The sequence below is a fragment of the Aegilops tauschii genome, chromosome 2, assembly GCF_002575655.3.
Source record: "Aegilops tauschii subsp. strangulata cultivar AL8/78 chromosome 2, Aet v6.0, whole genome shotgun sequence".
NCBI lineage: Eukaryota > Viridiplantae > Streptophyta > Magnoliopsida > Poales > Poaceae > Aegilops > Aegilops tauschii.
Genome location: NC_053036.3, coordinates 269,208,710 through 269,222,222, shown reverse-complemented (window position 1 = coordinate 269,222,222; position 13,513 = coordinate 269,208,710). Strand labels below are relative to the sequence as shown.

Genomic DNA, 13,513 nt, shown 5'->3' with positions numbered 1-13,513 from the left:
TCTTCACGAAGTAGGCGATCTCCTTGCCCGTACAAACTCCTTGGTTCAACTCTACAATCTTGACGGAGGCTCACAAGTGACACCTAACCAATCTAGGAGACACCACTCTCCAAAAGGTAATAGATGGTGTGTTGATGATGAACTCCTTGCTCTTGTGCTTCAAATGATAGTCTCCCCAACACTCAACTCTCTCTCATAGATTTGGATATGGTGGAAAGATGATTTGAGTAGAAAGCAACTTGGGGAAGGCTAGAGATCAAAATTCTTGTGGTTGGATTGGAATGTCTTGGTCTCAACACATGAGTAGGTGGTTCTCTCTCAGAAAATGAATGCTGGAAGTGTAGGCACATTCTGAAGGCTCTCCTCACAAATGGAGGAAGGGTGAGGGGGTATATATGGCCTCCACACAAAATCTAACTGTTACACAGAATTTACCAAACTCGGTGGGACCGAATAGTGAAACTCGGCCAGACCGATTCAGTTCAAAATGTGAACGTTAGGCATTTCGGTGGGACCAACATGATCAAGTCGGTGAAACTGATGTGCTAGGGTTAGGGCATAACTTGATCTCGGTGAGACCGATCACATGAACTCGGCGAAACCGATTTCAGTAACAGGCAAACGAAGAGTTGGTCAGGCAAACTCGATGGGACCAATCGCTCATTTCGGTGAGACTGTAACGTTACGAAAAGGAAGAAGAGAGTTTGCATTGCGAACGCGGTAGGATCGACCGCTCATTTTGGTTAGACTGAAACATTACGAAGGGAAACAGAGAGTTTGCAATCTCATCTCGGTGAGACCGAGATCCCTATCGGTGAGACCGAACTGATTAGGGTTTCTGGCTATGGCTATGTCAAATGAACTCGGTGGCGCTAGATAGATCAAATCGCTGGGGCCGAGTTTGACTTTAGGTTTAGGACATATGTGGAAATGAGAAAGTGGTTGAGGGTTTTGGAGCATATCACTAAGCATTTTAAGCAAGCAAGCCATTAAGCAACACCTCATCCCCTTTTAATAGTATTGGTTTTTCCTATGGACTCATTGTGATCTTGGATCACTAAAAATGAAAAAGGTAGAGTCTTATGCTTTTGCCAATATGTGTCCTTAGCATTTTGAGGGGTCCACATCTCTAGTCCATGCCATGCCAATCATTGAACTTTCTGAAATGAACATCTTGAAAGAGTATTAGTTCAATGAGCTATATGTTGTTAAGAATTACCAAAACCACCCAGGGATTAGTTGCACTTTCAGTCTCCCCCTTTTTGGTAATTGATGACAACATATAGATCAAAGCTTCGACAAATGATAATAAGAATGAAATACACCGTCGCTTTGAGAAGTATGTGATAAACAAGAGCTCCCCCTAAATTTGAGCATTATTTAAAATTTGCTTTGGAATGCAAATGCACAATCGATTAGGAACATGGGTTACTCTTCCATGTCACATGCATCTTGGTGGAGCGCTCAAAATGATAGTAAATGGAGCATACACTCATCACCAAGACAAAGTGATATGATCATACATGAGAGATAGAGAATGTCATCATTCAAGCACAAACATTAAAGTATGATATGATCAAACACATGACCATACAAGTATCTCACACATACAACTATAAAGTATCATCCAAGCAAGCAAACAAACAAGTAGCAAATGAGTTGCAAAAGGCAAAAAGAAGCAAAGCTCTGTCTCTCTCTCGAAGCCTCACATCCCTAGCTTCCCGTATTGCACTAGGCTAGCTTCAGGTGTGCATCATGTTTGCAGAAAATTGAAATGGGGATTGCATAAACCCTAGCATCAAAGGAATTCACTAGGCTCAACTAAAATATTCTCAGTGTTTCCAAATGGCTTTCAAAAATGTTCATCATTTCTGGAAAATGTTGGAAACAATAACCAGAGGTGCTGCACATTTTTCCATGACATATTTGGACTCTGAATTAAATCATATAGTATTTGCATTCGGGCATTTAAATGCTATTAAATATTTTAAATGCTCAAATAATCATAAACTAAAATGTTTACTGTTGGATGTATTCTAAACAGTAGCCCTGATTAGTTTCATGATTTTTGGAAATGCCCTGGCATTTTTAATAAAGCCCAGAACAAAATAACAAAATAGAAAAACAGAAACAGAAATAAAAGAGAGAGAGAGAGCAAACTCACCTGGCGCTTACCTGGCCTGGCCCAGCACGGCCCAAACCAGCTGGCCGACGCCAGTCGTCGTCTCCACCGCGCCAGAAGGACGCTGAGCGCGTGCTCGCCATGCGCACACACGCGCCTGTGCCACCTCCTGCCTGCTAGCTTGCGTGGCGCCGCGGACAGACCCGCCAGAGCCGTCTGGATCGCTCTGACCGCCCCACCATTCTCCCCCTCGCCTTCCTTTCGCCCTCTCCACCATGGCCGAGATAGCCGCGAGCTCGCTGTCGCCGTAGCCATGGCCTCAGGCCCTCCCTCGCCTCGCCGACGTGTCCATGGCCTCCGCCTCGACGCCCTCATCCTCCCCGTCGACCCACTCGACGCCAGATGCCTCAAAACGCCGTTCCCGACCTCTTCTTCATCGTCGGCCGCCGCGGATCCCCATCGTCGACTCGTCGCCGTCCGGCCTTCCCCGAGCTCGAAGAGGCCACCGCTGCAACCGCCGTGAGCCCCTCACCCCAACCCCTCTCTCCCCGCCGTCGATTTCTTCCTCTAGCCCCACTAACCACCGCGGCCGAAGCTCGCCGCCGCCGTGCCTCGTCGTCGACGTGGCTAGAGCCACAGTGGCTCGAAGCCAAGCTCACCGCTGTGCTCAACGCAGCACCAGGAGCCCGTAGACACCACCAGCTCCTCCTCCCGTGCACCGTAGCGCCGAACCCAGCCCCGTCTGAACTCCGGCCGCCGCCTTGCTCGCCGCCGGCGCTGCTCCCGGCCACCCCGCTGCCTCCCGTCCGGTCCTTTGGATGCGGACGAGCAAGAGCTACTCCCCGGTGCCCTTAGCTCACCAAACCACCCCCCGTAGCTCAAACCCGAGCCGAGCCGCCGTCGTTTTGGTCGCCGCCGGCAAGGCTCCGGCGACCGATGACGTGGCACCGTCATTAGGCGCTAACCCCGCTGCTTAAACCGCCCACAACCACTGACAGTGGGCCCCAGGCCTGGTCAAACCTCAGTCAGCGCTGGGTTTGACCGGGATTAGCCCTGTGTCGCTGACGTGTGGCCCCCACACGTCAGGTTTGACCTGGGTCAACCCAGTTGACTGCTGACACAGGCATGACGCAGTGCTGACGCAATTAATCCTTTTCTGGATTTAAAATAATTCAGGAAATTCCAGAAAATAGTGCAAACTTCTAAAATTCATAGAAATTCAACCGTAGCTCCAAATCAAATAATTTATATATGAAAAATGATCAGAAAAATCCAATCTATCCATCTGTACCATCTCCATGCATGTTAGAACAACTTATGGCTGCTGTTTAGGCCAAATCATATAAATGGCATTTAAACCCTCACATATGGAGTTTGAATTGAACCTAGGGTTCAAACCAACTCCATTTAACATGTTGCTAGCTGCATTAGCTCAATTCACAGCATATTGCCATGTCCCATTCATGCATCATATTGTTGCATTGCATTGAATGTGTTTCCTCTCTGTTGCCGGTATTTGTCCCCTCTCGGTAGACGATGTTCCGGCGTTGTGATCGTTGACACTAATGAAGACTCAATGCTATCTTCAGAAGTGCCAGGCAAGCAAAACCCCCTTGCTCATTCTGATACAATCCCACTCTCTTGCTCCTGCTCTCTTTTACTACATTAGGACAACAACGATTCATCTGTTACTTGCTGCGGTAGCTGAACCCCTTTATCCTCTGCATGACCTGTCATTGCCACAGTAAATAGATGAAACCCACTAGCATGAGTAGGAGTTGTTTGAGCCCTGATGTGCCTACTCATTCATGCTTGTTTGTCATGCCTGCTATTGCTTAGAGTTGAGTCAGGTCTGATTCATCGGGAATGAATTGGAATTTGGTGAACATGTCCTACTGTTGAGAGCTAAGTGTGTGAACACGATTTGGTAAAGGTAGCTGTGAGAGGCCATGTAGGAGTACATGGTGGGTTGTCTCATTGAAACCGTCCTCAGGAACTGAGTTCTGTGTTTGTGATCCATGAACAGTTACTACCACGCATTGGAATGCTTAAGTGCCCCTCCCGACTTATTAATCAACCTGATCTCTGTCCAGGAGTTGCAACTAGTTTCTGGTGTTTGTAGGTAGTGTTAGTAGTAAGTGGCACCCGGTACAGGTGGGCTTGGGACAGACTAGGCACACGTGGCCTGGTGTACCGAGTGGCACCCGGATGGTGGGCTCGGGAACCCTGCACACATCGTTTGGGGCCGTGAGCGACACCCCGGCCGGATCTCCTTGCGGATGGAACCCGAATAGGCGATAAACCTGGACTAGAGACTTGTGTGGTTAGTCAGGTCGTGGCCGACTCCCTCGCCAGGCTTCCGCTTGAAGGTTGCCGAGGTACACGAGGTGTACATGGTGGTAAGTGGCGAGAGCGTGTGTGACGAAGTACACCCCTGCAGGGTTAATATGATCTATTCGAATAGCCATGTCCGCGGTAAAGGACTTCTGGGTTGCCTATAACAGTTCATAGACAAGTGAAAATGGATACTCTAAAATGCGCAAGATAAGCGTGAGTGCTATGGATGGCATTCTCGTAGGGAGACGGGAGCGAATCCATAGTGGTGTATTGAGATGGCGAATATGTGGACTCGTGTGCGCCACCTCAAAAGAGTTGCTTGCAGTCGTAGTTCAGGATAGCCACCGAGTCAAAGCTGGCTTGCTGCAGTTAAACTCCACCACCCCCCTTTGTTGATACCGATGCATATGTAGATAGTTCTGATGTATGTCTTGCTGGGTACATTTGTACTCACGTTTGCCTATTTTATGTTTTGCAGAGAGACGTCAGTCTCGCTAGTAGTTTCGTGTGGACTTCGATGTTTAGCTTGATACCTCAGCTACGATCTTGTGCCCTCGGCAGGATCTGGGAGATAGTCAGGCTTCGCAGCCTTTTTCTTTTGTAGATGTCTGTACTCAGACATGTTAAGCTTCCGCATGTGCTTTGACTTGTATGCTCTGAATGTTGGGTCATGAGACCCATGTTTGTAATATCTGGCTCTTCGGAGCCTAATGAATAAATACTCGGAGTCGTAGAGTCTTGTTGTGATGCCATGTTGTATTTGCACATATCAAGCATATTGTGTGTATGATTGAAATGCTTGGTATGTGTGGGATCCGACAATCTAGTTGTCTATCCTTAGCAGCCTCTCTTATGGGGAAATGTAGTCTAGTGCCTCCTTGAGCCATAGTAGTCCGCTACAGCCCGGTTCACCGGAGTCCTCCTAGCCCAGCACTACTGCTCTGGACACTTGACTGGCCGGCATGTGTTTCATATCGTTCCTGTGTCTGTCCCTTCGGGGAAATGTCACGCGGTGACATCCGGAGTCCTGCCTAGCCTGCTACAGCCCGGGTTCCCGGAGTCCTGTTAGCCCAGTGCTACAGCCCGGATTCGCACGCTGCTGACCGACACGTTCGATGTTGATTCATGTATGCCTGTCCCCATACGTTAGTGCCGTTTTGGGTTCACGACTAGCCATGTCGGCCCGGGTTCTATGTCATATGGATGCTAGCGACATTGTCATATACGTGAGCCAAAAGGCGCAAACGGTCCCGGGCCATGGTAAGGCGACACCCGTGGGAGTACCGTGCGTGAGGCCGCAAAATGATATGAGGTGTTACAGGCTAGATCGGTGTGACTTGGAATCGGGGTCCCGACAGATCTATACACTTTCTTCCCCTTTGGCAACAAGTTACCAAAAATATTGAAAATGCATAGTGCTATGCGGCTCTCTAAGCTTGATCTTCGGGAGGAGGCGTGGAGAGGAGTCCTGCAACAAACGCATCTGAAGAGGTTGAAGGAGCTGGTGGAGTTGCAACTGGAGGGGCAGCTGAGGCTGTGGCTGTAGGGGCTGAAGTTGTAGCTCTAGTATCTGCCACTGGCACTGCTGCAGACCTCTGCCTTCTGGGTACCCTTTGATATGCATCTGTGGTTGTCTTGTCACTCTTGTCCTCAAGCTCTTCTTGGATCTTCTCCACAAAAGTCTGAATCTCAGTCACTTTGACATCCAAGTCATGAAGTTTGGTCTCAAAGATTCTCTCAAGACTCTCTTGACTCTGAGTCAGGGTGGCCAATCCTTTCTCAATCCTCAAAGTGGCTTGAATAAGATAGCCAAGTTGATCTTGCTTTGACTTGAGAAAGACTTGTGAATCTTCTTCTGCACTTGGCATCTTGGCTGCCTTCTCTGCTTTTCCCTTCTCTCTTCTCCAGAGCCTCTACTGAAGTAGGATACATAGCATCCATGACAACTGTGTTGTCCTCGAAATCTGGCCTCAGGGGAAGGTGCTCTTTGTCCAGCAGATATAAGCCTTTGCCCATCTTGGAGTTTATGAGCACCCGGATGTGTGGAGCATACCCACATGATCTCTTCTGATCAGCAGCTGTCCTCTTGATTGTTTCTACAATCAATGTCATCACCTTGAACTTTTCTGGCACATCAAACATATGCAGCAAATTGATGGAATGTCCTCTTATCATCCTGTGATCTCCAGACTTGGGCAACAATGTGTGCCTGAGGATAGTATTGATTGTGGGCAGACCAGATAGTAGATAATAATCAGATCCAAACTGATGGTGTTCCAAAGCTGCATCTAGAATCTCTATGTACATATGTGCCATGGAGTTGTGTCCCTTCCTTGGCTTGGCATACACATCAGTGTCATCTTCATGCTCTTTAGGGGCATTGATTAGCTTGGCCCACTCAGCAATGGTAGACTGGTACCTTGCACCTTCAGACATCCAAACAATTCTGCCATCTGGGTAGAAGTGAGCTATTGAATAGAATTGCATGCTAAGCTCATCATTCCACTTGGTCAATTTCTGACCCACGAAGGCATCAACTCCATTCATCCTGAAGCTTTCATGAACTCCAGGGAAGTGATCTTCATTTTCATCAATATATTCCCAATCAACCCATCTCATATCACTGACTATGGGTTCTTATCTAGGAGCACAGTCTCATAGAAGTCCTGTTGTTCCTTAGTATGGAACCTGTAGTCTACAGCAGTCCTCCTTCTTGCGGCATAGGGATCTAACTGTCTCCACAGTCTGAGACCTGCATCCTTCCTGATATTCATGTTTTCAGCTACTAGATGTGTATCATCATGATCTGGGATCTTGGGCTGCAGTTTTTTGAGCACTTGAGCTCCCTCTTCTTCTTCCGCTTCAGGCACCGGGGCCTTGTTCTTCTCAGAGGCTGGAATGTTCCTGGTGCTTCTCTTTGGTGTACTTTTGGGGGCTGGAGCAGTAGCTTTGGGGCCAGTCTTGGGCTTTAAAGGAGCAGCCCCAGACTTGTTGGTGTCCCCATCAGCTTCTGAGCTTTAGGTGCTGGTGCAGCATCCTCTTCTTCATCTTCTTTCTCATCAGTTGAGTGCTTCTCAAATTCAGCCATGGGATCAACTTTCTTGCACCATCTCCCTCTCTTCCTTTCCTTCTTTTTCTTGCCCTCACTAGCAGCCTCTCCAACAGTTGATTTGGATGCTTCAAGATTTGAGGCTCTGGCCTTAGACATGGGCACTCTCTTTGCAGGAGCCTTCTTGTTCAAACCAGGCTTTGTTGAAGCTGCTGTGCCAAATTCCTTCTTGAAAACTTTCTTCTTTGAGCTGACTTCTTCTTCAGCAGCAACATAGTCTTCATCCTCTGAACCAGAGTTTCTCTTTCTCCTTGTCCTTGTTGCTGCCTTGGGCAAGTTGCTTGGGGTGCTTCTGCTACCCTCATCATAGCTGCCAGAGGGACTAGTGCCCTCACTCAGGTTAACTTGCTCCTCAGACTTATTCTGGCTATCACTCTAATCAGACATTGTTGACACTGCAAACTGAAAGCTGGCCCTGTGAATAGATGTAGTTGAGATAGAGTGATGAGCATCACAAAGTACACAGATTTTGCAAAACAAATGAGTCAAAAACTTAGTTTTTGTTTTCTACAGAAAGCATTTCGGAGCTACCGATTTGTTAAACTCGGTGACACCGAAGCAATATTAAAGTCTGAACAAGTGAGATCAGTCAGACCGAGACACAGTTCGGTGACTCCGAGATTGCTAGGGTTTCGCTGAGAGTTGAACTCGGTCACACCAATTTGCAAATTTCGATCAGACCGAAAGTTACAAGTGTTATGGCCTAAGCCAAATCGGTGAGACCGATTTCAACAACTCGGTCGGTCCGAGATGAGTTCGGCAGAAACCTAACCCTAAATTTTCAAATCAAATCTAATCTAAGGAAGTTTTTATTGGATAGATTAATCTCATACGTGGTAAGAATCATGGCACTGACTTTGTGCTAAGAATCGGAGGTAAAGATTGCACAAAGGATCGAACTCATACCCTAACTTGGCGATGAGCTCGCTACGGCAGCAACGGCGGTGAAGATTCCCATTGACAGCGGAGGAGACCAATGGCAGGAGGTCACTGGCGATGAGAAGACGATCCGGAGACCCGAGTAGGCAGAGCAGGATACGCGCGGGCGAAAGGTTTTGGAGAAATTTCCAAAATTTGACCCGTGGGTATTTATATCCTGACCCTGTCGGTGTGACCGAGTGGAACGACTTGGTGGCACCGATGCAGAATCGCAAGCGGTTACTGCAACCCGGTGTGACCGAAATATTCAAATTGGTTGCACCGAGATTGAAAACCTAGATCAACTCAATGAACTCGGTTTGACCGAAAGGGATGAACCGGTCAGACCGAAATACACATACTCCCTCCGTTCGGATTTAGATGTCATGGGGGTTCTAAAATTTGAACTATGAAACATTTACAAGAAACCCCCTGCACATTTTCAAATTGTACAAAAATAGACGACGACAGGCGTGCGCGGCTCGCGCGTGAAGAATCGGCCGCCGGCGAGGCTACAGGCCAGTGGAGCTCCGGCCGCCGGCCTGATCCCGATCCTTATCCCCTGCCAAAAATCTCCTGAAGCTCCTCCGCTGCCTCCGGCCATGGATCAACGGAATCGAGGCCATCTCCTCCCACCACGACCGCCGCTGCCCCCACGAGCTCGACGCCGACGGGCGACCTCGGTCCTCCCCGAGCCAGTCCGAGCTCCGCCGCGCCGAGAGCTACGCCCGCCTCGAGCCACGCTTGTCGGAAAGCCACGAATCAACTGAATCGCCGCCGTTCCCTCCCAATCCGGTCGCTGCTTGCCGCCGCTGAAGCTCGTCACGGTAGCTCCTCCGGTGAACAAAAAACGGCCGCGCTCGTGCTTCTGCTTCTGCTTCTGCAGCCGGTCGAGCTCGTGCTTCTGCTTCTCCCCTGCAGCCGGTGGAGCTCGAGCTGCTGTTGCTTCCCTGCCTTCGAGTTCTTCTCTGAAGAAGTTACAGGTTGCTGCTGCTGCTCCTTGCTCTGAAATTTTCTCAAAGAATCTGAAATTGCTGCTGCTCCTTGCTCTGAAAAAACATTCCCCACTGAAAGCATTGGAATAAATCATATACTCCAAATCTTTTAGAGTAATAACCAGTACTAGATTTTTTAGCCTCTTCCTCTGCTACTGAAATTGAAACTTGAAAATGAAATTGAATTGAATTGGAGTATTAAATCACAGTTTTTTAGTCCCCATTTCTGAACCTATGCTAATCTTGCTCTGAATTAAACTTAGTGTTCATATCATACTGACAAGCTGAAATGCATATTCCACTCCTGAATTAAACTGAGTGTTCATATCATACTGACAACAAGTTGAAATGTCAAATAATCTTGGTAATAAATACAATGTCCCTGGGTGTGTTATGCTTGAGTAATTAAAGATTCAATATATTTATCTAGTCACAGTCAGTTGGACTATAGCAAATATTTTTAGTTCAGAAAAATAGAACCCAAATAAGAGAAGAGGTTGTGTCAGATTCATTTTTCCTTATAAAATAAACAGTGCTGTAAAAATGCACGAGTAAACAACAAAGGGTATACACTCATACCAGAAACAACAAAGCCCTATTTGCATGAGAAAGAAAATCAGCATCCCCTTCACTTTTCACACCGTCCCCTGCAGGACGAGAACGAAATTGACAGCAAAATAAGAACAAGAAACGAAAAGATTACCTAGAGATTTTAATCAGATTACCAGGACACATACATGGCCAAGGCGAGGAATTGTCGTCGTCTCCCTCGGCAGCCGCATCACTCCAAATGTTTTTACTCATGAAGATGGAGGCGCCATTATCTGCTTCCGGCGTTGCTGCTGCCACCGGGGAGGGCGGATCAAAGGCTTCCTTCATCTGCCAAACAAATGCGGCTTAGTAAATGCAAGAACTGATGTACATCTATCATTGGATAACATTATGAAGTCCTGGTTCATTTGTGAAGTGCTGCAAATGGCCAGTTCAAGGGTGAAATAGTAAGCATGTCAGAACAGCTACATATCCTTGGATCATTTACTTGTAAAAAAAATCCCTGACGACGGACGGCCGTGTGCATGCGCATAACTTGACACACATTACATGCGGGATGCAGGAAAATGCTTCTGGTTTGTTTTCCTAGTGCAGGAAGCCATCATCACCTCACCTGGTCATCAGGTGGGTCTATCTAAGAAGATGCCACATTCATTCATTCATAAAGGTGGCATCAAGAAGCCATCAGATGCCACCCCCCTCTGGTAGATGGATGTTTTTAATAAGACCAAACCCTGACAGACACGGGACATAACTTGCTCTGAATTCAGCTGCTCCTTGCTCTGAAAAAACATTCCCCAGTTCTATGCAGTATAACACCACGCAATGTACTCCAAATACTATAAGAACTGGAGTAAAAGATGAAACAGAATATAAGAAGTACTCCTGCATATCACACAAATGATAGGTCTAATTTATGTTACTCAATAAAAGATGACACAGAACTGGAGTAGAAGAAAAATGTTTCAGAGAAAAATGTTAGCCAAGGTAAACCTAGAAAATGAGTTATATCTAGGACAGGCCAGTGCAATTATGCCTTCATTTCAGAGAAATCCAGTTACTGTCAATTGTACTCTATGTAACACTGTATTTGATCATGTAACTCCACTTACTGTCAATTGTACTCTATGCAGTTCAGCACAAACATTTCAGCACTGCAACATTTGTATGCAAGAATAAATTGATGTTTCTAGGACACCACCTGAATAAATTGAAACAAGATAGCATTCATTAGGTTTTGCAACGAAAAAGACTTCTACTGTCTGTGGGAGTATAATGCAACAAGCAGATGTTTCTAGAATAAATTGAAACAAGATAGCATTCATTAGGTTCTGAATAAATTGAAGTATCATATTTTCAGCAAGCAAGTTGGGCATCACAGAATCCTGATATGTGCTAGTTTTTTTTTCAAAGGACTGGTCTGTAAAACAGTAGTAGTTGTAATTATCTTGACCAGAATGTTCTTTCTTATTGGATCATGAACAGTTACCTGAGCAAGTGGTGCACCGCCGCAATGATGTTTGGGATTGATCTCAACATGAGTCCTCAACAAGATGATGCCTGAGAACCTGCAGATCAACAGGAAGAACACAACAGTCAACAACGATACAACAATGAAGAACCAGTCAATAATGAAGCAACAGGTACTACCTCCAAAACTTTTGCATTTTCATTTTTATTTTCATGATCTACTCCTATTATTTGCAATAGCTACATGACTTATCTTTTGCTCCTTATTTGATAGGGGAAGAAGCAAGTGGTGTAGAGGAACCAATTCATGAAGAAGCAAGTGGTGTAGAGGAAGCAATTCATGAGGAAGCAAGTGCTGTACAGAAACCAATTCATGGGGAACTCACAAATGAGGAGAGATATGGTATTTATTTTGCACTCATGGTGATCAAGACCCAAAATGGACAAGTTCTGAAAAAAGACAATGAGGTCATTGCTAGCCTACTCGATACAACTGTAAGAACTGTTAAGAGAATATGGGAAAGAGCTCTTAAACAGGTTGAAAAAGGGGAGAAAGTTGATGTCTCAAATCAAAAGCCAGGTAGAGTTGGCCGCAAGCGGAAAGATTTGGATCTGTCGAGGGTGGTGACAATCCCATTGAACAGAAGGAGAACATTGCAAGGTCTGTCAAAGGCATTGGGTGTAAGCTGCACGACCTTACACTCAAGGTTCGAGTGGGGTCATTTGAGGCGTCACAGTAATAAGTTGAGGCCCCACTTAAACCTATCCAACATTGTAAAGAGATTGAAATGGTGCTTGGCTATGTGTGAAGATTATTGGTCTGCGACACGGGAATTAGACAACATAGCCTACATGGATGAAAAGTGGTTCAACATGACTGGGGAGGTGAACAACTACTATTTGCTTCCCGAAGAACCCGACCCCTTGCGCACCTTGCATCATAAGGATAGCATCGCCAAGGTGATGTTTCTCGCAGCCGTGGCTAAACCAAGATACGGCAAAGGTGGTGAGGTCACTTTTGATGGAAAGCTCGGCATTTGGGCTTTTGTCACAGAGTCTCCTGCTCAAAGAACCAGTGAAAACAGAGATAAAGGGACGCTCAAGCTCAAATCATTGAAAGTCACACGAGATGTAATGAGGTATTACATGTGTGAGAAACTTATTCCTGCGATCCAAGAGCGCTGGCCGGACGAAGATGAAGGACGGACAATCTATATCCAACAAGATAATGCCACGCCACATATTCTTCCCGATGACCCGGTTTTCCGACAAGTCATAGAACAAACTGATTTGGATATTAAGTTGCTTCAACAGCCTCCAAACAGTCCCGACATGAACATTCTTGATCTCTGCATATTCAGGTCTCTCCAGTCCCACACCGATAGCAGAGCACCTCAAAGCATCAGGGAACTGATAGAAGGTGTGGAGAAGGAATATCGAAACTACCCGGTTGATAAGCTAGCTAGAAGCTTCGTGACGCTGCAGTCATGCATCCGAGAGGTAATGAGAAACAAGGGAGCGATAAACTACTCGATCCCTCACATGAACAAGGAACGCCGGCAGGCAGAAGGACGGCTTCCTATAGCTCTATCTATCGACTGTGAGCTAGTTGGACAGACCATAGCCTTTATAGAAGAGGCAGAAGCAATCTTAGCAGCAGAAAAAGAGCAGAAGCAGCAGGAAAAGAGCAGCAAGAAAAGAGCCGCATCAGGCTTGAAGAAGCAGAAACACCCTTCGAATACCAGCAGCCTCCAAGCAGCAGGAAAAGAGAACCAGGAGCCTTGAAGCAGCAGAAACACCCTTCGAGTACCAGTAGTCTCCAAGAAGTAGGAAAAGAGCAGCAACAACCTTCAAGCAGCAGGAAAATAGCACGAGCAGCCTCCGAGCAGCAGGAAAAGAGCAGCCACCTCCTTCAAGCGGCAGAAACACCCTTCAAGTACTAGTAGCCTCCAAGCAGCAGGAAAAGAGAACCAGGAGCCTTGAAGCAACAATAACAGAGCACCAGCAGCC

General features: G+C 46.7%; 1 protein-coding gene across 1 annotated transcript; it reads left to right on the top strand.

Moving 5' to 3' along the window:
• The first annotated feature begins 11,923 nt into the window (after positions 1-11,923).
• Positions 11,924-13,288, top strand: LOC109753120 (uncharacterized). The gene has a single exon (XM_020312044.3). The coding sequence runs from the start codon at positions 11,924-11,926 to the stop codon at positions 13,286-13,288; it is 1,365 nt and encodes a 454-aa protein (XP_020167633.3).
• Positions 13,289-13,513: the final 225 nt, after the last annotated feature.

What these genes read in the sequence shown, in the direction of transcription:
- LOC109753120 (XM_020312044.3), top strand. Translation starts at nt 11,924, where the DNA reads ATGGTGATCAAGACCCAAAATGGACAAGTTCTGAAAAAAGACAATGAG.